Source organism: Mytilus trossulus, chromosome 2 (genome assembly GCF_036588685.1).
Source record: "Mytilus trossulus isolate FHL-02 chromosome 2, PNRI_Mtr1.1.1.hap1, whole genome shotgun sequence".
In the NCBI taxonomy this organism is placed as follows: Eukaryota; Metazoa; Mollusca; class Bivalvia; order Mytilida; family Mytilidae; genus Mytilus; species Mytilus trossulus.
In genome coordinates, this window is record NC_086374.1 from 46,470,481 (window position 1) to 46,494,425 (window position 23,945).

At 32.8% G+C, this 23,945-nt stretch overlaps 1 protein-coding gene across 1 annotated transcript; it reads right to left on the reverse strand.

Moving 5' to 3' along the window:
- Positions 1–11,285: 11,285 nt before the first annotated feature.
- On the reverse strand, positions 11,286–23,945 carry LOC134707381 (large ribosomal subunit protein mL45-like). Its single transcript, XM_063567094.1, has 8 exons — positions 23,804–23,945; positions 20,505–20,621; positions 17,590–17,731; positions 17,013–17,077; positions 15,424–15,575; positions 13,765–13,819; positions 11,967–12,116; positions 11,286–11,761 (listed from the first exon to the last, which is right to left on the reverse strand). Exons 1-8 carry the CDS (start codon positions 23,858–23,860, stop codon positions 11,510–11,512), a joined length of 990 nt encoding a protein of 329 aa, XP_063423164.1. The 5' UTR covers positions 23,861–23,945; the 3' UTR covers positions 11,286–11,509.

Below are 23,945 nucleotides of genomic sequence, written 5' to 3' on the forward strand. Positions count from 1 at the left end.
GGATCCTGTCCTCAAGCACCTGTGAAGTAAACCACACCAGAGACGTGTCCAAATGTTATAAAACAATGATTAATGCATTTTGAAAGTAAATAATATTTTTTCTATCTAACGATCTTATACTCTCTGAACATTTTCTACATTATAATATTTCATTTTTTTATTTGAAAGTTATAGGGACTGTTCATGGAAAAAGGGGGGCGGCCAAATTAGGGGCCAAAAAGGGGGCAGCCTTTAGTGTTTTATTTTAAAGTTTTATTTATTTTTGCCACATAGGTAAATGTATTGTTTCAGTACTTAAAAAAAATTGGCATGTAGTATATGTGGCACAAAAGAATTTCGGCTCGCTACCCTCGGTTCAAATCTAAAAACTCAATCCCTAATGATAAGTTTCAACACATGATCTACCAAGAGCCTAATATTACTTTATCCAATGGGTCCGCCTCTCTAATGTTAATGTACTGGATTTTTTTTTGGTTTTTGCTTATGACTACTTCATGAAGATATTGTTTACTAACATTTTAGCATTGCACAAGATCGACCATGCGTTTCTCGGACTGTTTATGACATCTTTACATTAAATCCGTTGGACGTGTACTAGTGGCTATATTTACATGTTAAAACGGTCTCTGCGTGTATACTAGTATGTACAATTAAAATTATGTACTTGATGTAATTTAACTGTCTAAATTTAAGAAGCGCATAGCTTAACGTGAGTAACTATGATTACATTTTTTTCGATGCGGCTTTTCTGTTTGTTTATTGTTGCAGTGCCTCTTGTCGATATTTTGTGTTGCAAATTGCAACTTGATTTTACAGTTTGTTCTTATTTATATATTGCGCTATAACACGGATGTCACAGATTCTGGGAGGGTTGAGCGCTCGCACACATGTTTAACCCTGCCATGCATATTCGTTATGTGCATGTCTCAAATCAGGAGCTTATGTCACGCGTTGGTCTCAGTCAGGAGACAGGAGCCGGTGACAGTGGTTGTCACTCCTCAAGATAGTTCAGTTCTGTCATACATGTATTTCACGGTTCTTTGTAAATTATTTTGGTTATGAATAAGCCTGTTTTCTCGTCTGTATTGTTTGGCATGTTTCATGTCGGTTCTCAGTTTTAAAGCTGACTATACAGTATGCGTTTTTCTCGTTGTTGAAGGCTGTACGGTGGCCTGTAATTACTTACTATTATTTTATTTAATCTCTGTCGAAGCCTTTAAGGTCAAAAGCAATTATACCACATTTATCGTTTTATACATATCAAAATGAATTCCACTGAAGTCACACACAACTTCTCTCACTTTTATCTCTATCTGATGCAATATTTTATTGAACGTTTCTTTCTATAAAAGTATGGAGAAATGATCGATATGAAACGAAATTCCATTGCCCCCCCTCCCAAATGAAAGAGCATGTAAATGACCAGTCCCTTATGAAGATTTTATTATTACTTTTACCCTTCCCATACAATTCTTATGAACTTATATAAAAAAATCTTAACAATCTAAGCTTACAAATTTGTGCAATTTTATTAGAGTTATAAACGATGAAATGGATTCTCTCAATTCGCTTTCTCCCTCCTCTGCCATATGTTCAGGTCTTCACTGCACATTTTTAACATGTACACATATTTATGTATTTCTATTGTATTGTATTTACTCATGAACATATGTATCTTTGTAATATTGTATATTACATGTCTATGTTCTTCTTTGTATCTTTGCATTTACAGCGGTTTATCAGAATAAAGTATATATATATATACGTTACTTATGCAAGAAGTTCTTAAGATATAGACTTTTGGTCATCACCATCTGGCGTTGTTCGCCATATTTGATGTATCAACAAGTTTGGAGTACGTTTGCTTCTGGAACACATCTGTCAAGTTCGTTCTTATTTGGTTCTGTGATTTCAGGGTATTGCAGGAAAAAAGGATGAATAAATGACGATCATAGTGTTCATTATCGTGTAAAACTAACATTGACGAAGATAATAAAAAAAAATAAGAGATTGGGAACAGCAGTTATACTTTATTATTTCCTTGATAATATAAGAGGTAGATCAGCTGTAGTTGGTGTGTAGGGATTGATTTTTAGGTATACATTTATCTAGCAGATTATGGTCTGAACTTGATCTTTTTCATGGTTTACTAGACAATTGAGATCCCACTAAACACGTTCACCCCAGCCGCATTTTTTTCGCTTGTCCCAAGTCGGGAACCGTTGGTCGGTTTTGTTTGTTAGACTTGTATGGGTTTTTTTGTGTTTTTTTTGGGTGTTTTTTTTTTGGTTTATTTAGATGTTTTGAAGTTAAGAAATGTGACCTCCATTTTGATTGATTTCTGGTTATATTTAATATTTGAATACCTTTTGCTGGGTAGGAGAAGTAAAATCGTTGTCTTTTTAATACAGGGTATTCAATCCAACTTTTGAAGGTATAAGGAGTCTAAAAATCTTTTTGTAGGCGAATTTTGCACATATTATCGGAGAGCTTATCATATTGTGATGGTTTTGGTGCACTCAAATCTCATGCTAGATTGCAAAAAAAAATTCCTTTAAAGTTTAGTCTAAAGGCGAAAAAAGAAAGGTACTTTCATTAACTCAACCCTTATTTTGTTTCTCCTGATTAGTTTATAGATCTGTTATCCTGAAATGTTCATGATTTGGCTATGAGCGGAGTTCCTTTTGATATGTTGTTTTGCTTGATGAGATTATCTGAAATCATCTGTTCTTTCCTTTAATCCATTTGTAAAGGGTGGTATGGTTGTTTGACTATATAGGACTATTTGTTACTAGTATAGGACTAGTTCAGAAGTCTTTGTATATGTCTAAAACCTCTAACCAGGCTTTCTATTTTTGGTCCCTCAAGTTGTGTGACTTTGGAATACACCGATTTTTGTGCTTCTAATGTCGAATTTGAGAATCAGATACGGTCTATATGCGAATTTATTGATTGGTTGGTTTTGAGATTGACAGAACAGTGTGTAGATAAACAGGCATAGGATTTATGTGAACATTTTGCTTTTGTAGACACATGGTTCATGTTTGAAAGAATATTGTCGATCTGTGAAGAGCCTCTATGTAAATGATGAAAAAAATTAAAGGTTGGTTGATTTCCTTTATCGGGTTAAAAAGTTGAACGGTGACCCTCTTGAACAGTCTTTAAACTTTCCAGATATCTTTCTATCATGCTTGTTAATTCTTGACAGAAGTAGTGTCCCATTGAGATCACCAGGCAAGATGAATACGTAATTATCTTGGATTTATTTTATCTAGACATTCAGCCTTTCAGAGTGGGGTTTTTAAGTTTTATTTATTTTTGCCATATAGGTAAATGTGTATGCACCTGTCCGAAGTCAGGAATCTGATGTACATTAGTTGTCGTTTGTTTATGTAATACATACATGTTTCTCTTTTCTCGTTTTTTTTTATATAGATTAGACCGTTGGTTTTCCCCTAGTAATTTTGGGGCCCTTTATAGCTTGTTGTTCGTGTGAGCCAAGGCTCCGTGTTGAAGGCCGTACATTGACCTATAATGGTTTACTTTTTTTTTAAATTGTTATTTGGATGGAGAGTTGTCTCACACCACATCTTCCTATATCTATTGATGCCATACAGAGTTTAAGTTGCGTCCTACGTTAATGTTTCCTTCCTTTAATCTCCTTTTCATTGTTTGACCGTTGTTTTGGCCATAAAAATTATAGTATAAAAAAGATGTGGTATGATTGCCAATGAAACAACTGTCCACAAAAGACCAAAATGACACAGACACTAACAACTATAGATCACCGTATGGTTACCTATAGATCCACTTGACCGCTTTGTGCTCTAAAGTTGTGTTTGTTCTCTTTCATCATGACGTCATGTGATATTCACCACAGATGTACTCAGGTTTGCTATAGTTTGTTTGTAAAGCCTCAAAGAAAATGTCATTATTTAAGACAAACAATTATATTTCGTTGGTTCAAAGTATGTAGGTATTGGTGGTTTGACTTGATGACATTTGTACTGCAAGATTGTATTTATAAAGTATGGTTGTCATCGTCCTTTATTTTCGATCTGAATGGAATAAGTTAAGACCAATTTGACGAAAACAGTTGTTTGGTTCTGATATTATTTTGTCAGTCTTGTCACCAGTTGTTTGTTTAATTGGACGATGAAGAGTTCATTATGTTTATTATGTCCATTAGGCTTCTTTTTTGGTGAAGGTAGAAATGAAATCTAATGTATGGTTTCTTGTAGGGTATACTGTGTTATCGCACGTTTAGTCTACGCTATCTTTGGTTGCCTCTACATCTATTGTCCAGTGGTTGAAAGGTAATTGTGTGTTATGAATATGGGTAGCATGTAACTCATGAGGAATTGTTTGGGAAATGTTTTTTGCTATCTTCGAGTATCATTTTCATGGGCATTATATAGAATGAACTGGGATTGGTTTTATTATGCATAAGAGGTAATGATTTAATATAGCAGATATAGGTTGTAGTATAAAGTAAAATAACAAACAAAAAACGAACTATAAGGAAACATTCAAAATGAAAAGTCCCTGAAATGCTGAACAAATGGCAAAATCAAAAGCTCAAAGACGTCAAACAAATGGGAAACAACTGACATTTTCATTAACTTGGTATTGGCATTTCCTAATGTACATTATGATTAATTAAAACCTGGTTTTATAGCTAGCTAAACCTCTCACTTGTATGACAGCCACATACAGTTCCATTATATTTACAGCAAAATGTGAGCAAAACAATCGATAAATGTGAACATGTTAACAAATGGGAAACTGACAACATTGTGTTATAAATTTTAATCACTATAAAAACAAACAACTATGACAAAAAAACACAGGTGCTCCGCAGGGTGCAGCTTTATACAACCGCAGAGGTCGAACCCTGAACAGTTGAGGCAAGTATGGACACAACATTAAAGGTTGATACAGCTCTGCATTTGGATTATGATCAAATTGAAATGATTTGAGTTTTCAAAAACAAAACAAATGTAAAAGTTTACAAATCTATTGGGCAATATTGTGCAATTAAAGATTTCTTCTTCAAACTTTAGAAAAATTTGGAATTTGAGAAATTTGGGGAACAAAAAAATTAAAAACAACTACCCCCCCCCCCCCTTTTTTGCAATTAGTCCAAAACATAACATTTCTTTATACATAATTTACAAGAAGTGTAAGGGAGGTAAATCCGAACATACCCAGCATTGTATGTTAAATGTTTTTGAGTTACCTCCCTTACACTGTTTTTCAATAGTTTAAATTGTCCATTGACCAAAAATCTAAGTTTTTCCCTTTTTTTGCCGTTAATTCCAAAATATTTTGAGCCATAACCTCCCAACGTCAATACTAACCATCCCTTCATGGTATGGAAACTTGTGGTATAATATCATTCACAAGTTATTGTTTGAAAACTACAAAAATGCTTAATTTGGGCCCCCTTTTTGGCCCCTAATTCCTAAACCTTTGAGACCATAACCCCCAAAATCAATCCAAACCTTTTACCTGTGGTATTAAACATGGTGGTACAATTTTAGTGCAATTGAAATACAATTACACAAGTTGATATCCTGAAAGTAGAAAAATACTTGTTTTGGGCCCCTTTTGGTCCCCTAATTTCAAAACGGTTTGGACCATTATCCCCAAAATCAATCCAAACCTTTCTTTGAGGTAGTAAACCTTTTTAATAAATTTCATAGAGATCCATTCACTTAAACTTAAGTTATTGTCTGGACACGACAACATCACACCATTATACGAATGCAAAAATTGTTTGCAGTCGTAAAAAAATTAAAATGTTTCGCGGAGCACAGCCTGATACTTTCACACATTTTGACACAATATTTGGATTGTGATAAAATTTTGTCATAATATAGGTTTCTGACACAAAATAAATTTGGTCAAAGATCTTAAAACTCTATTGCACCATACTGTGCAATTAAAGTTTTGAAAAAGATTGTGAAAAAAAAATGTGAATGTCATAAAAAAAAAGTATAAACAAGTGAAACTGCGAGCTACTGCTCACAGATGATACCCCCGCCACAAGTGGATAATATAAATAGTGTAAAAATATGCAAGTGTTCGGTAAACAGGAAGTTGTCGAGTGATGAATCTGAAAAAGCATCACACGGTATAGCTGACTTATATAAATCCTGAAACCAAATTTCAGAAATCCTTGTATTGCAGTTCCTGAGAAAAGTGTGACGAAAATTTTCAACTTGGCTATCATGTGTAAAATCATACAAGTGTTTGGTAAACAGGAAGTTGTCAAGTGATCAATCTGAAAACGCATCACACGGTATAGCTGACTTAAATAAACCCTGAAACCAAATTTCAGAAATCCTTGTATTGTAGTTCCTGAGAAAAATGCGACGAAAAATATTCATGGGACGGACGGATGGACGGACGGACAGACAGAGGTAAAACAGTATACCCCCCCTTTTTTAAAGTGGGGGTATAAAAATCATCACCCTCCTAACAACTTTTTGACCCCCTCTAGAGCAATTACCACCAAACTCAATCCCAGCCTTCCCATCGTAGTATAGAATCCTGTAATACACTTTCAGAGAGATCCATACACTTAAACACAAGTTATTGTCTTGAAACTAGAACAAATTTGTAAGGGTTCCGCGGAACCCAGTGTCTCGCCTACTTTTGCTGTAAATCGCAGGCTCAACAAAAATAAGGAAAAAAATCAATAAAAATATTCCTCTTGATACTATCTTTTGATTGTAAGAAGCTTCTGTCCAAGTTTGGTAAAAATCTAGGAAAGTTAATGAATCTAATAAATGTTTTGAAAACAGACTGTATGTATTAACTGGAAGAAAATCTAAGTCCATTTAAAAGTAAAATACAGAAAAAATGGAGTTATTATTACAAAATTTACTTCTGATCATAACTAAGCTTCTGTCCAAGTTTGGTACAAACCAAGGATAGTTTAAGAAAGTTATTAAAATTTTAAAAACTTTAACCACAGAGTGAATGTAATGTTTCCCCACAGAAAAACTAAGTCCAATTAAAAGTAAAATACAGAAAAATGGATTAATTTTTTTTTTAAATTTACTTCTGAATACTATCTTATGATCATAAACAAGCTTCTGTTCAAGTTTGGTACAAACCAAGGATAGTTTAAGAAGGTTATTAAAATTCTTAAAACTTTAACCACAGAGTGAATGTTATGTTTCCTCGCAGAAAAAACTAAGTCCATTTATAAGTAAAATACGGAAAAAATGGAATTTTATTTTTACAAAATCTACTTCTGGATACTATCTAATGATCATAAACAAGCTTCTGTCCAAGTTTGGTAGAAATCCAGTGTAGTTTAAGAAAGTTATTAAAATTTCAAAAACTTTAACCACAGAGTGAATATTTGTTGACGCCGCCAACGACGACGGAAAGTAGGATCACTTAGTCTCGCTTTTTCGACTAAAGTCGAAGGCTCGACAAAAATGCACCTAATTCCTGCATGACTTTGACCCCCTTTCTGGAGCAATTACTCCCAAACTCAATCCTCTTCCTCCCTTTGTTATATGGAACATTGTGATACAATGTCAGAGAGCATACTCTTACACATAAGTTATTGTTTAGAAACTACAAAATTGCTTGTTTTTGTTTCTAAACTGTTATAACCAATAACCCCCAAAACATTTCCAACCTTCATTTTGTGGTATTGAACTCTTTTGCAAAATTTAATACAGATCCATCCACTTAACTGGTTATTGTTTCCAGTCATGCTTCAATGATTCCCTATATAATCAACCAAATTTTTCCCACGAAGGGGGCCTGTTCACCCATTTTGAAATAAATTCAATCAGTAATATTTCAAATGATAAATGAGATAACTGCATTATCTTTTTGATTAAATTGTATTTTATCGAGCATGAGTTGTATGTAAAATTTTACCGAAATCAGTGACATAGCCTATTGACTGTAACTTGACCTTAAATGTAGATCAGAGTCACTAAATGTTATACATTCTTACACATATTCTCACATCAACTTATCTGAATATACCTATACCACAAAACCAAGCAACAGTGTATTGAGATTACTTATAAGTAAGAGATGGTGTTGGATTAAGAAATGGAAATGAGGTTATAACAAAGATTGTTTTAAGATGAACATCTGACGGTAGAAAAAACAAGCATACTGAGAGTATTGCAAAGCAATACATAGTCCACTGCCGGTTCAAAATTATTGGTACTGGAACAAAATGATACCTAGATTTATCACTTGTCATGGTGTAAACTCTTAAACAAAAATATCAAGTCAATATCTTCGAGAAGGACAAACTAGAGGCTCTAAAGAGCCTGTGTCGCTCACCTGGGTATATGTGACTTAAACAAAGGAAGCAGACAGTTCATGACAAAATTGTGTTTAGGTGATTGTGATGTGTTTGTACATCTTACTTTACTGAACATTCTTGCTTCTTACAATTATCTCTATCTATAATGAAGTTGTCCGTGTAGTTTCAGTGGAAAATATTAGTAAAAATTTACAAATTTTATGAAAATTGTTAAAAATTGATTATAAAGGGCAATAACATCTTAGGGGGTCAATTGACCATTTTGGTCATTTTGACTTATTTTTTAGTCTTAAATTGCTGTACATTATTGCTGTTTACAGCTTATCTCTATCTATAATAATATTCAAGATAATAACCCAAAACAGCAAAATTTCATTAAAATTACCAATTTAGGGGCAGCAACCTAACAACGAGTTGTCCGATTCATCTAAAAATTTCAGGGCAGATAGATGTTGACCAGATGAAAAATTTACCACTGTCAGATTTGCTCTAAATGCTTTGGTTTTTTAGTTATAAGCCAAAAACTGCATTTTACCCCTATGTTCTATTTTTAGCCGTAGCGGCCATCTTGGTTGGTTTGCTCGGTCACAAAACACAATTTTTAAACGAGATAGCCTAATTATGATTCTGGCTTTGTTTGGTAAAATTTGGCCCAGTAGTTTCAGAGGAGAAGATTTTTGTAAAAGTTAACTAAGATTTACGAAAAATGGTTAAAAATTGACTATAAAGGGCAATAACTCCTAAAGGAGTCAACTGACCATTTTGGTCATGTTGACTTATTGTAAATCTTACTTTGCTGAACATTATTGCTGTTTACAGTTTATCTCCATCTATAATAATATTCAAGATAATAACCAAAAACAGTAAAACTTCCTTAAAATTCTAATTTAGGGGCAGCAACCCAACAATAGGTTGTCTGATTCATCTGAAAATTTCATGGCAGATAGATCTTCACCTGATAAACAATTTTACTCCGATCAAATTTGCTCTTAATGCTTTGGTTTTTGAGTTATAAGCCAAAAACTGCATTTTACCCCTATGTTCTATTTTTAGCCATTGCGGCCATCTTGGTGGGTTGGCCGGGTCAAAAAACATAAATTTTAAACTAGAAATATCAATGATGATTATGGCCAAGTTTGGTTTAATTTGGCCCAGTAGTTTCAGAGGAGAAGATTTTTGTAAAAGTTAACTAAGATTTACGAAAAATTGTTAAAAATTCACTATAAAGGGCAATAACTCCTAAAGGGGTCAACTGACCATTTTGGTCATGTTGACTTATTTGTAAATCTTACTTTGTTGAACATTATTGCTGTTCACAGTTTATCTCCATGTATAATAATATTCAAGATAATAACCAAAAACAGTAAAATTTCCTTAAAATTACCAATTTAGGGGCAGCAACCAAACAATGGGTTGTCTGATTTATCTGAAAATTTCAGGGCAGATAGATCTTGACCTGATAAACAATTTTACCCGTTGTCAGATTTGATCTAAATGCTTTGGTTTTTGAGTTATAAGCCAAAAACTGCATTTTACCCCTATGTTCTATTTTTAGCCATGGCGGCCATCTTGGTTGGTTGGCCGGTAAAAAAAACACAAATTATAAACTAGATACATCAATGATGATTGTGGCCAAGTTTGGTAAAATTTGGCCAAGTAGTTTCAGAGGAGAAATTTTTGTAAAAGTTAACACCGGACGACGGACGCCAAGTGATGAGAAAAGCTCACTCGGCCCTTCGGGCCCAGTGAGCTCAAAAGTGTGGAAAACTGATTATCTAAGTGAATTTTTAAGGCCTAGGACCAGGGGTCGAATTTAAGCTTTGTAGTGTACTGGCCAGCCAGACCAGTGGACTTACAATCAAAATTTTCTGGTCCTGTAAAAATGACATTCATTTGATAACCACTAAAAGATATGACAGATGTTTAGTTTGATTTTTCTCAGCTGCTTTCCTCTTCTTTATTCCAGTAGATTTTTGTGCTGTTCTGTTTGTTCATGAGCAAGTACAAAATCTTACTTAAAATTTAAAGATCCTGTTACAAAAATACATTTCTCTGACTCATCTAGGTCTGTCACTGCAAATTGTTCACATGTTCTACAATGCATTACATATTATGATCGACTTTACCATTTAACCAACCGAGATCTTTTTTCAAGGATATTTTATATTTACGTTAAAACTTTCCTTTTGTCAGTTTGAAAATCTTCCTTTTGAATGTTTCTTAATTAATTAATTTGTTTTGCCAGGCATTTTAACTTCATCCAAATATTTCCACATTTTGTGGTGTTTATAGTGCGCTCACCTGAGACTTTTAAAATAGTACCCTCAGTACTCTACAAATAATTTCTCAGGTTTATTTTTGTAAACAAACCGAGATAGAGATGCAATAAGTGTTATTTTAACGAAAAAATTTCTACTGGTCCGTCGGACCACCAGCTGACAAAATCTACTGGTCTCGGACCACCGGACCAGCGCCAATTTAGACCTCTGCCTAGGACCATAAATCTACACAAAATCATCAGAGCAGAATTGCAACTTCGTTGGTAGGGGACTAAAAAGAGGTAGTCCATAAGAGACCTGGCTTAGAATGGTAGATACTGAGATGAAAGACCTTGTGAAGACCTGAAAGGAGGTTAAGAAGAAAACAAAAGACAGGCAAATGTGGAGAGTACTGGTTGGGGCCTTATGTACTGACTAGTACAAAGCGGATGAAAGAGGATGAGAGATTTAGTGAGTGATCCTTACAGCCACATTGATAAACACTATTTTTATTTATTTTTTATCTTAAAAAAATTTGGACCTCGAACATGAGGCGGAAATCTTGGGCACACAGATACAGATATGGACTCTACGATAGCTTGATTAATCCTAATTTAAAATGGCAATTAATGTATACATTTTCAAACTTTGAAGATCCTGTTCAATCAAAATGTCTATTTTATCAACGCATATGCAAATAAAGTACAAAGCAAATAAAGTACAAGTAAAAAACATTTTTATATGCATAAATTAACTCCTACAAGGATGTAACTATTTGGAACCAAAACAAACTATCTGCTGGTTAAATATCAGATTTGCAGACGTTAACCAAATGCCATCTCCATTGTATTCCTCAACTGGTACTGTGTCTGTTATTTTTTTTATATCTTCTTTGGGTTTTTGTATGCACATATTGACCAAATAAGTAATTTCTAAAGATCTATGCTCTAGCAGCCTCTTTTTCAGTTTTATCTTCCTCCTCATCAGGTATTGGCTCCATATGGGGTTTAATGTAAGTCTTATGTAAAGGATCTCTAACTGGTATCCATTTTGGAATTATTTTACTGTGAATTCTCCAGCTAGCATATTCATCAGAAATATGTTTTTCAAACACAACAAATTCTAACACGTCCTTAATTAAATCTTCACTACCGTAAGTAAGTCTTCCAAACCTATCATAGATAGCTAATGTCTGAAATAGTGAATGGATGGTAATTAATTTCATTTAAATTAAATCACAAATACACAATAAATGTTCAAATGCAGATAAAAAATAATATATAATGATTTGATGATTAGTAGTCAACTTTAGTTTTTTTCATGTCCTCTTCAAATTATCATTGGTCGTTCCCTAAGTGAAAATGGCATAAAAAATCTTTTCTAAAAGCACATCTTACCTGTCTTGTGTGAAATCTAACTGTTACTTGTGCATATAAATTGTCTTTGGTCAACAAATCTGTTGTTCTACAATGGACAGTTCTAGGAGGCTCAATGGAATCCACAAAATTCCATCGCATGGTTTTAGTGTCTAGTCCCACGGTCATTTGCTAAAATGTAGTAAAAATAATTAAAGAACCTTAGTGAGCACGCTCACATACCCCACGTCCCCATATTGTCATTGGAGAAATTAAATAAGTGTAAGGAAAAAAATTGTATAAGAAAAAATATTGAATAATAATTTCCTGTCAATATTCACATCTACATGCAAAGTATGTACTTATTATCTACAAAATTTCATGAAATTCTGTTGTGTGGTTTCAGAGGAGTTGAGATGACAAACTGTTGCAGAAGTACATTGAAGCAAATAAGTTCAAAGGGGCGTAACTCCTAGAAAAAAATGAATCAAAATTTGTTGTCGAAATGCACATCTACGTAGTATGTCCTTATTATCTACAAAGTTTCATGAAATTCTGTCGTGTGGTTTGAGAGGAGTTGAGATGACAAACTGTTGAAGTAGTGCCTTAAAGCAAATAAGTTCAAACAGGTGTAACTCCTAGAAAAAAAATTGAATCGTAATTTCCTGTCAATATGCACACCTACATAGTATGTCCTTATTATCTGAAAAGATTTCATGAAATTCTGTCGAGTAGTTTCATAGGAGTTGCGATGACAAACTGTTGCAGTAGTACATTAAAGTAAATAAGTTCAACGGGGCGTAACTCCTAGAAAAAAAATTGAATCGCAATTTCCGGTCGATATGCACAACTACATAGTATGTCCTTATTAACTGAAAAGGTTTCGTGAAATTCTGTTGAGTAGTTTCAGAGGAGTTGGGATGACAAACTGTTGCAGTAGTACATTAAAGTAAATAAGTTCAAAGGGGCGTAACTCCTAGAAAAAAATTTGAATCGCAATTTCCTGTCGATATGCACAACTACATAGTATGTCCTCATTAACTGAAAAGGTTTCGTGAAATTCTGTTGTGTGGTTTGAGAGGAGTTGAGATGACAAACTGTTGCAGTAATATGTTAAAGTAAATAAGTTCAAAGGGGCGTAACTCCTAGAAAAAAAATTGAATCGCAATTTCCCGTCGATATGCACAACTACATAGTATGTCCTTATTATCTGAAAAGGTTTCGTGAAATTCTGTTGAGTGGTTTGAGAGGAGTTGTGATGACAAGAAACAGGACTGACGGACGGACTGACGGACGGACTGACTGACGGACGGACGGGTCAAAAACATTATACCCTCCGCAACTCGTTGCGTGGGGTATAATTATTCATTCTGCTGAAGCATAACAATCTGATTGGAATTGGTTTCATAATATGTTTAATTTTGCTTTAGGTAGGGAATCACAAATTCGAGCCAAGTCCGGTACAATAGTTCCTACTCATAGCTGTAACTTGGTCAATAAGAATTAATACCAAATTTGGTATCAAATGACAGTTTACAAGGACTTTGGATCCTTGTAGTACCATTGTGGAAAGTTTATTATGAATAATAGAATGAAATTTAAAGGATATCTTTTTGAATTGTTACCACTATTCATTTCTTTTCTGTCAGAGGAATTTACTTTCGTGATGCTAGAAAACCCATTTTATGATAAATTTAGTCAAAGTTTTAACCAATTTGTGATATCATTATCCTTGATGTAAACTTTCCTGTAACTTTTGAAAAATATACTGACTGCTCTTTAATAAGCTTTGTGTCATAATCAACTAATTTTAATAGAACATTTATATACGTATACATACAGGGTAGGCATATTCTGTTACTAATTCATGAAGTCTGTCTTCATTTTTCTCCACACTGAAACATAACATTTAAATTAATTTCAAAGTTTTATGCACTAATCACATGCCTTATCCTTCGTTAACTGCTTTAGCACAGTAGACACTGTATAGCTTAAAGTCAAACTAAATAATTCTACATTACTTAACATTCTTTGCTAAAGGAACAAGTTTGCCTGATGAGCTGGAAAAGATACGGCTCAATCTGGATGCTCTCACATTTCACATTAACATATCCACTCTTACTAGTAGATAAACCTATTGTGTGTCAAATCAAAAATGCATTTAGTGCAGATTTGTATTAAATTCTTACAACCATAGAATATTCTGGAATCCACGACTTCTATGTAAACTTTCAAAACAGTGTAGGCTAGAATTGAATTCATGATAAAAATCTCCATTTTTTTGTTAATCTTGTAATGAAGATTAATTTTATTTGGTATACATATAAAAAAGACCATATGGTATGATTGTCAATGAGACAACTATTCACAAAAGACCAAAATGACACAGTCATTAACAACTATAGAACCCCGTACGACCTTCAACAATGAGCAAAACCCATACTGCATAGTCAGCTATAAAAGGCCCTGATACAGTCTATCTTTAACTCTGTATTTTATTCCCCATTTCACAAAAAAATTTGGTATAAATGTCATTCAAAGGCAATAATTCCTAGAAGAAATAGATTGTAAAATTCTGTTTTTTTTTAGCTATTTGTAGATCTCTTACTAGTTACAATTTTTGCCATGCCAGTTTCTGTTTCTCTCATAGGTTTTGTTCATGAAATAAGGGTTAAAAATAATGAATAATGAAAATAAGCCCTATAAGAAGTCTGCTGACAATTTCATCTATGTTGAATAACTTGTAATTTTTTGGTTATTTGACATTGAAGCAGACTGTTGTTATGTTGATTTTTTTTTATTGTAGTAGAGTGGAGTGCTCATTTTCGCCACATCTTTCCATGTTTTCTACAGTTTATGGTCAGGTCTAAATGTTTTTGGAGTATACTGATATTTCTATATGAAGATAACTTCAAATGCAAAATATTCTTAAGCTTGAAAAGGGGTTTGTTTTAAAAAAATCATCTGAAAAGTTAGATTAAAAGGTGTTTGAAATTTCCGGATGTTTTGTCCATGGGGGACACATATTCGCCGTTTTTACACATCTATTTAAAACCAAATAACCGCAGCTTTTAACAATTTTCATCAAATCAATTGCATTATAGATAAATAGCAGACATTTCAAAGGTGTAAAGAATTCAAAATTAGGGCATTCAGTCAAATATTTACTGAGAAATACTTCTTTGAAATCGTGTTTTTTATTCAGGAAATTGTCCGAAAATCGTTGCCCATTTTTCTGTCATTTTCGGTAGGAGCCGCAATTTTGTCTCAGTTTGAAAAAATATCATATTTGTTATAGAAATATAATTTATCGGTACATTTAGTCCATTTCAGCCATCCTTTGAAGTTTTTACACCTCAAAATTCTAAAATGGCGAAAATGTGTCCCCGGCGAAAATGAGCACCCCACTCTATAATCTTTTCAAAAGTTAATCAAAATTATATAAAAAAAAAATAGTTTTCCTTTTTGTGTTTCTAGATACATATATACTAAATCTTACTCTTCAATTAGTTTCTGTGCTTCTTTGAAAATCTCTATTGCCTCTGATGGAAATGTTTTACTGGAGAAATGCTCTTCAAACTGTTTAATTTTTCTGATAGCATTGTAAGATTTACCAGTTTTTCCAAATTCTGAAAGTTTATCTTTGGCTCCCTGTAAATGAAAAAACCAATGAACAAATGTTTATGTCAAATAATGCAAACAGATGAAATTGTTATAAAAATTTTTCTTCCCAATTTATACAGGAAGGTTGGTTTTCAATTTACAGAGGAGTGTTGGTCAAAATTAATAAATTAACTATTCAAGTAAAGTGAGACCTTTATTTTTTAAAATGTACAAGAAATATTTCTCCTTTTCCACTGCTAACACTCAAATGAAAGTCAATCAGATACAAACACCAATTCCACCTGCTTACAAATGAAGGCTGTAAGGAATCAGCTCAGTAACTTTATTTGGGGTTTAATTATTTAAGCTACTGTACACTTAAAGTCATAAGAAACGAGTGACCGGTGAAAAATTATGTTCTTCCAATTCTTGAACCAATGCATACACACATCATAAACTTATGTCTTCTGTGCACGAATTTATCATTTTTTTCGTGTAAATTTCGTATGATCGTCAATTTTTTTTTCAATCGGTCAATGTTGTTGTGAAAATATGGCAGGTAATTAAAGTTCGTGTTTTGAAGCCGAAGTTTAACGATGGTCACCTGTTTGTCAACAATCGACAAAAAATAAACAAAAAAGCATGGAAAGAGAGCACGTGTTTAACAGGTGTATTCAGATAATAGTTTATTTTAAGGACATCCATGCGTATTGTCATCACCAGAGTTTTACGAGATGGGTTACACTGAGGTCACTTTGCATACGGAAAATGTGTCGGGGGAATTGGTTGCTGGAAGCAAGCAATTAAAATAAAGTAAACTTCTTCTAAATATGAATAAATTAAAGAATTTTCTTCAGAAAAAAGTATATGTACATAAGTTTTATAATGAAAACTATCCATTGAGTTATAAAAAACATATGCATTATTTTTTTTGATTTGAGGTTTCTTATGACTTTAAGCTATTACTACATTGTATATGAAGTTTTATAAAAAGTACATAACATATCACTATTTATTATTTTATAATACTTCAGATGATCTTTGGCTTAGAGAAAAAAATGGCCAAAACATTTTGGTCTACAAATTTAAAAGTATAATGGCTCAACAGAAATGAGTGAAAGTGGATGAAAAAGACGTCTATTGATTTTAAGGTCACTGGGTCAAATGTCTAGGTTAAAACAGCAATTAAAAGACCCTAATTTGGTTGACATAAACAGTAAGTAGTAGTACAATAATCTGTTTCTTCTACCACAAATCTATAAAGATCAAAACTTGGCTTCTATGGCAGAGGTGGATTTAAAGGGGTTTTCAGGAGGCCTGGCTCCCCCCTTTTGTGGGAAAAATTTGGTTGCTTATATAGGGAATCACTGAGGCATGAAGGGAGCGGCCCCCTTCTTAGGCAGTCAGTGGGCCCCCTCTTATGAAATTTTCTGGATCCACCACTGTATGCCCATATTGAAAAAATTACAGAATCAAAGTACTCACAGTTTTTGAAATAAGTGATGTTTTTCCATCCCCTTCTGGAGGAACATACTGCTCTAAGACATTAGCTAAAATTAAATGAAATCATCATATTAGCATAAAACTAGTCTATACAAGATTAAATTTACATAATATAATGTTCATTTTACTGAACATGCTGAATGAAAATTTTTAGAAATTCTTCTGACATCCAAATAAATTATGATACAGTCTTGACTGTCCCTCCTAAATAACATCTGCCCAATCAAAAGTCAAATCCGTTGATTTTCACTAATCCTAAAACAATTCTATGAGTACTCTGAGATCAGTACCTTATCTTTTTTGTCCAGCCTTTTCCAACTGATATTCATAATTTGATCCTATGTTGTTATGTTACAACACTGTTCCAGGTTGGGGAAAGTTGAATGTTAATAATGACCCAAATACTCATTGTTTCCAGAACACATGCATTGTACATGTGTATTAGTTTTTACATTTGTATTGCCACATTGTGCTTCTAAGCATGCCAGATTATTCTGGTTCTAAAACCAAACATCTCTTGAAAAAAAAGTCCATTAATACAAAGCTGAATTAGACTCACATGTTGATGATATGCTTATCGGTTTCACACTAAAAGAAGAAGGATGCTTTCTTCCCTCTTGCTTCATCTTTTTTCTTTCTTCATCAAGGGAAGTTTTTTCCTTTCTTCCTTTTGTTTGCGCTTCATAATTAGGGAGTTCAAACTGAATAAGAAATCGTTAAATTAGAAAAAAAGCAGATGCTCCACAGGGCGCAAATTTATACGACCACAATGTTGAAACCCTGAACGGTTTGGGCTAGTATGGACACAACATTCAAATTAGATACAGCTCTGAATATGGATTGTGATTAAATAGTTGACACAGCATAGGTTTCTGACACAGAATGAATGTGGTCTAATGAACTTTAAATGTTGGTGTTTTTGCTTTTGAGCAATTCAGTATGCTGTTGAATATTAATCCTTTGATATTAGAAGAAATTTTATTTTTCATTTCTGAAATCTGAAATAAGAAAAAATTTGTAAGGGTTCCGTGGAACCCAGTGTCTCGCCTACTTTTGCTGAAATTCACAGGCTCAACAAAATGAGGAAAAAAATAAATAAAAATATTCCTCTTGATACTATCTTTTGATTTTAAGAAGCTTCTGTCCAAGTTTAGTAAACGTCCAGGATAGTTTATGAATCTAATAAATGTTTAAAAACTTTAACTGCAGACTGTATGTAATGTTAACTGGAAGAAAACTTAGTCCATTTATAAGTAAAATACAGATACACAGGTACAAAATATTATCAAAATTTCCTTCTAAATACTAGCTTATGATCTTAAACAAGCTTCTGTCTAAGTTTGGTACAAATTAAAAGTAGCAAAAGAAAGTATTTATTTTTTTTAAAATTTAACCACAGAGTGAACATGTTATTTCCTGGCAGAAAATCTAAGTCCATTTAAAAGTAAAATACGGAAAAAATGGATTTATTTTTTTACAAAATTTCCTTATGCATATTATCTTTTGATCATAAACTAGCTTCTGTCTAAGTTTGGTACAAACCCAGGATAGATTAAGAAATTTATTAAAATTTTAAAAACTTGAACCACAGAGTGAATGTAATGTTTCCCCGCAGAAAAACTAAGTCCATTTATAAGTAAAATACGGAAAAAATGGAATTATATTTTTACGAAATTAACATTTGGATACTATCTTATGATCATAAACAAGCTTCTGTCCACGTTTGGAAGTAATCCAGTATAGTTTAAGAAAGTTATTAAAATTTCAAAAACTTTAACCACAGATCTAGAGTGAATATAATGTTTCCCTGCAGAAAAACTAAGTCCATCTATAAGTAAATTACGGAAAAAAGGGAATTTTATTTTTACAAAATTTACTTCTGGATACTATCTTATGATCATAAACAAGCTTCTGTCCACATTTGGAAGTAATCCAGTATAGTTTAAGAAAGTTATTAAAATTTCAAAAACTTTAACCACAGAGTGAATATTTGTGGACGCCGCCGCAGGATAGCTTAGTCTCGCTTTTTCGACAAAAGTCGAAGGCTCGACAAAAATGAACCCCAACAATTTTTTTCACCTCCCCCTTTCCCTTATTCCAAAAATGGTCTCAATTCAAATTTCTTATTGAGTTTTCAACAATAACTACTCATTTAAATACATCATAAAACATAAAATGTCTTACAGTCATGATTTGAGTTAATTTAACTACTATTCTGGACAAAGAAAGATAACTCCAATGCAACATTTTATATTGGCAAATTTTCAATGAAGTTCATCAGCCTAAAGTTTTTGGCAAATTTCCAATGGAATTTATTAATATTAACAAAGTTTTTGGCAAATTTCCAATATACATAATTTATTAAAGAGCAGTTTAGGTGAGATATTAAAATGAGTTTCAAATACCAACCTTACACTGCTTTTAAATTATGTTTTGTAATTGTCCATTAACCTGGAAACCCCTTTCCCCCTTTTTTGCACCTTATTCCTTAACGGTTAGAGCCATAACTCCCAAAGACAATTCTTGACATCCCTTTGTGGTATTCCAATATCCAAAATCTTAATACATGGTTAGATTCATCATATCAAAGAACCCCAAGAATTCAATTTTTGATGAAATCAAATAAAGTTCAATTTTGGACCCTTTAGACCTAAATGTGAACCAATTTGATAACCGGTCCTAAACATTAAAAATCTAAATGCATGGTTAGATTAAGCATATTGAAGAAATCGATATATTGAATTTTTGTTGAAATCAAACAAAGTTTAATTTTGGACCCTGATTTGGACCAACTTGAAAACTGGGCCCATAATCAAATAAAAACTAAGTGCATGTTTAGATTCAGCATATCAAAGAACTTCAAATTTTGTTAAAATCAAACTAAGTTTAATTTTGGACCCTTTGGTCCTTAATGTAGACCAATTTGAAAACGGGACTAAAAAATTAAGAATCTAAATACATTTTGCACATGGAACAGGAAGCTTAAGCTATTGTCATTAAAACTTCCCTCTTCTTTAAAACAAAAAAGTCTAACATCGTCCCTTTTGCAAATTTTACATAGATTGTTTCTTGTTGAATAGTGTTGTTAGATCCTCTTGTGGAACAACTTGGCATTTAAATACGAAAAAGAGAGGAGATTATTTTTTGTTGTTCTCTTACTGAGGAAAGAGTAAATGAAGCAATCATGAGCTTAGGATAAATGTAGGATGTTTGTACTAAATAATGTGCATTCATAATCATGCAAAATAATTATAAGGTTCAATAGATTGACAGAAAACTCTAGCATAAAATCATCAGCAGTTTGTTGTATTGATGAAATTTAAAAATTATCATGCATTAACATCACGTCATTGTGAAGAGATATACAAAATTTCTGTATCCCAGGGCTAATTCAGATGCCGTGGACTACAACTCCCTGATATTTGTACTCCCTTGTAGTGATATCTATGTTTTGGCTGTAATTAGATAAAGCACCTTCAGAAACTTTTGTCTTCTTTCTTTTTTGAACTTTGGATTCCAGTGTTTTGATCTGTGTTGTATCACTAATGCTGACACACAAACTTCTCCATAACAGTTCAATGGTCTAAATTTCTGAAATAGAAAAAAGATTTTAACTTTTGATTCCCTTCTTTTAAAAGTTTTAAAACTCCTTTTTCATTCCAGATTTGTCTCACAACTCCTCCTACATTCCTGATCAATCTTAAACTCTCCATTCTTCAAAATTTTTCCTACAACTCTTCCTTCCTTCAAGATTTGTCTAACAACACCTCCTTCATTCCAGATTTATCTTACAACTCTTCCTTCCTTCAAGATTTGTCTAACAACTCTTCCTTCCTTCAAGATTTGTCTAACAACTCCTTCTTCATTCCAGATTTGTCTTACAACTCCTCCTTCATCTCATATTAGTCTTACAACTCATCCTTCATTCCAGGTTACTCCTACAACTCCTACTTCATTATAGATCAATCTTAAACTCCTCCTTCTTCCACATTTGTCTAACAACTCCTCCTTCATTCCACATTTGTCTTACAACTCCTCCTTCATTCCAGATAAGTCTTACAATCTGCATTAATTTGTTAAACCAGTTGTTATAAGGGTGTTATCTGCAGAAAAATGTCCAAAATCACTAATCCATACAAATAATCTTAGAATGCAGTTTTGATAGTTTAATGAGGCAAGTGACTTAGTGATTATGGAGCGTCAGTCTGTATAATCACAATATTACATGAAGCGGTGAACCCAGAAGGCCAACACTTTAGAATTACATTTAACTAAACATTTTCAATATTTGTGTTTAATTCCGATGCAAAGACCCTATAAGTGAATAAATATTAAAACGAAAATATGCAATCTTTTATGAATTGACAACAGTATCATAACTCTATTCCTTTGAAATAAGTCTGTTTAAAGGTTTTGTTAGCTTTTACTTTTCTTTTTTTCTCATTCCTGCAGAAGGTTCAATAATAGACTAAGTTGGGAAACGTTTGAGAAGCTCCCCTCATATAATTGATACAATTGATAATTGTGAGTAGTATTGATTTAAATGGATAATAGATGGGCAATAGGCACCTGTAAACAATAGGCAATTGAAACTGTGTAACTGAGTGGACACAATCAAATTAAACTTGTGTGTTTGTTTATTTTGTTATCTTCTGCAGACTGGAAAAAAATGCATGTCAAAATCCAGGTAAGTCATTAATTTTTCTAAAACATATACCTGATGTTCGTGTTTCTTTGTTTACATTGAACATGACGTCATACCTTAAATAACTTCACAAGTAAAATCCCTAACAACAGAACCAAAATTGGAAACATTACAGTATTTCTGTTTGTTTTTTAACAGATTATGAAGTTAAAAAAAAAAAAAGTCATGCAGATTGCGTCCCCTTTCACAGGTAATGAATGCCTGCCTCATATTATTTCTTTTTAAAAGTAGGTCGAACCAACCCAAGGAGAATACATCATTAGGTGAATGGAACCGATATTCTCTTTAATTAGGGAGATAGGACTTTTATCAGGACCCCGGGATCATGTGTTTTTAAGCTCTTGATTTTGGGATTGACCATATCGGGATTTCATATGGGGACAAAGTCCTCAATAACAGTAGAAAAATCAATAAAAATTAAAAAAAAAAATCAGGAAAATTTTCCCGAAATTTTCATTGTACTAAAATGAACTAAAATCGTTCAATTTTTTCTATGTCATGTTTTGAATTCCTGCATTTGCACAAAAATCTACAATGTGATTCCTTTTTCCTGTCTCTTTTGAATGAAACTTTGAGTAAAATATATATTAATCAGTCTAGTATAAAATAGGAAGGAATGCAATACCAATTTCATTTTTAATAATTCCTTGATATGATATGAAAAAACGTTACCTGATAATATAGGGACGAAGTCCACAATTAAGGTAGAAAAATCAATAAAAAAAGAAATTAAAAAAAATCATGAAAATTTCCCAAATTTTCATTCTACTAATGAATTAAAAATCGTTAACTTTTTTTTTCAGATCTACTTCCTGTTCCGGTTTCCCTGGCATTTGCGCAGAAATCTGTCTTGTTTGCATGAGACTTTGAAATAAAAATTATATTTATCAGTCTAGTAAAATATAAGATTGGAACTCAATACAAATTTGTTTTTAATAATTGTTTGTGATATGAAAAAAACGTTACCTGATGAAAGCATTTCTTTTGTTTACATTGAATATGACGTCATAACTTAAAGAACGTCGCAGCTAAATCTCTAACAACAGAACGTAAATCGGGAACGTCACAGTATTTCCGTTTCTTTTATTAACATGTTTCAATTAAGAAAATAATACTTTCAGACTTCGTCCCCATTCATAAGTTATGCCTGCCTCATATTACATGTAATATGAGAACGAAGTCCCCAATTTCGGCAGAATAATCAATAAAAAAAAAAAAAAAAAAAAAAACGGGAAAATTTTCCCGAATTTTTCATTCTGCTAATGAACTCAAAATCGTTAACTTTTTTTTTCAGATCTACTTCCTGTTCCGGTTTTCCCCGCATTTGCGCAAAAATCTGTCTTGTTTGCATGATACTGATTTTTTTTTAATATTTATCAGTCTAGTAAAACATAAGATTGGAACTCAATACAAATTCATTTTAATAATTGTTTGAAATGAAAAATAAAACGTTTCCTGATGAAAGCGTTTCTTTTGTTTACATTGAATATGACGTCATAACATAAAGAACGTCACAGCTAAATCCTTTACAACAGATCCAAAATCGTGAACGTTACGTACGGTATTTCGGTTTCTTTGAATTAAAAATAATACATACAGACTTCGTCCCCATTCACAGGTTATGCCTGCCTCAAATTAGCGTTTCATTGTTAACATTGCATATGACGTCATAACTTAAATAACATCACAACTAAAATCCCTAACAACAGGTCCAAAATAGGAAATGTTCCAGTATTTCCGTTTCTTTTTTTAACAAAAATTTAAGTTACAAAAAATTAATTCATACAGACTTTGTCCCCATTTACAAGTAATGCCTGCCTCATATTATTTTTAAACCAGGGATTTCGGGACCAGGACCCCTCCTACCCCCTCTTTTTCAGACACAGGGGCTTGTGTAAAGAGCACCCGTGTTTCAGACATACAAATGTAACAAGTTTGGACCTATATATATGGCTATGATAGTCTGCTGAAGACAAACCATGAGTTGTCCCAACTTGGCTACCACATATATCTAGAAGGGTTCATACAATACTATGTGAACAACAACAACTATTAGATTGTTACCAACATTTAAAATTTTAGCATAACTTGATGACCAAAATACTCTTGCCATGGGCGCAGCCATGACAGATTCAATATCTTGGTTTTTTCTTCAAAACGATAGGTTAAAACCCGAGAAGATAACCATGTGATAATTAATCGAGTTTTAC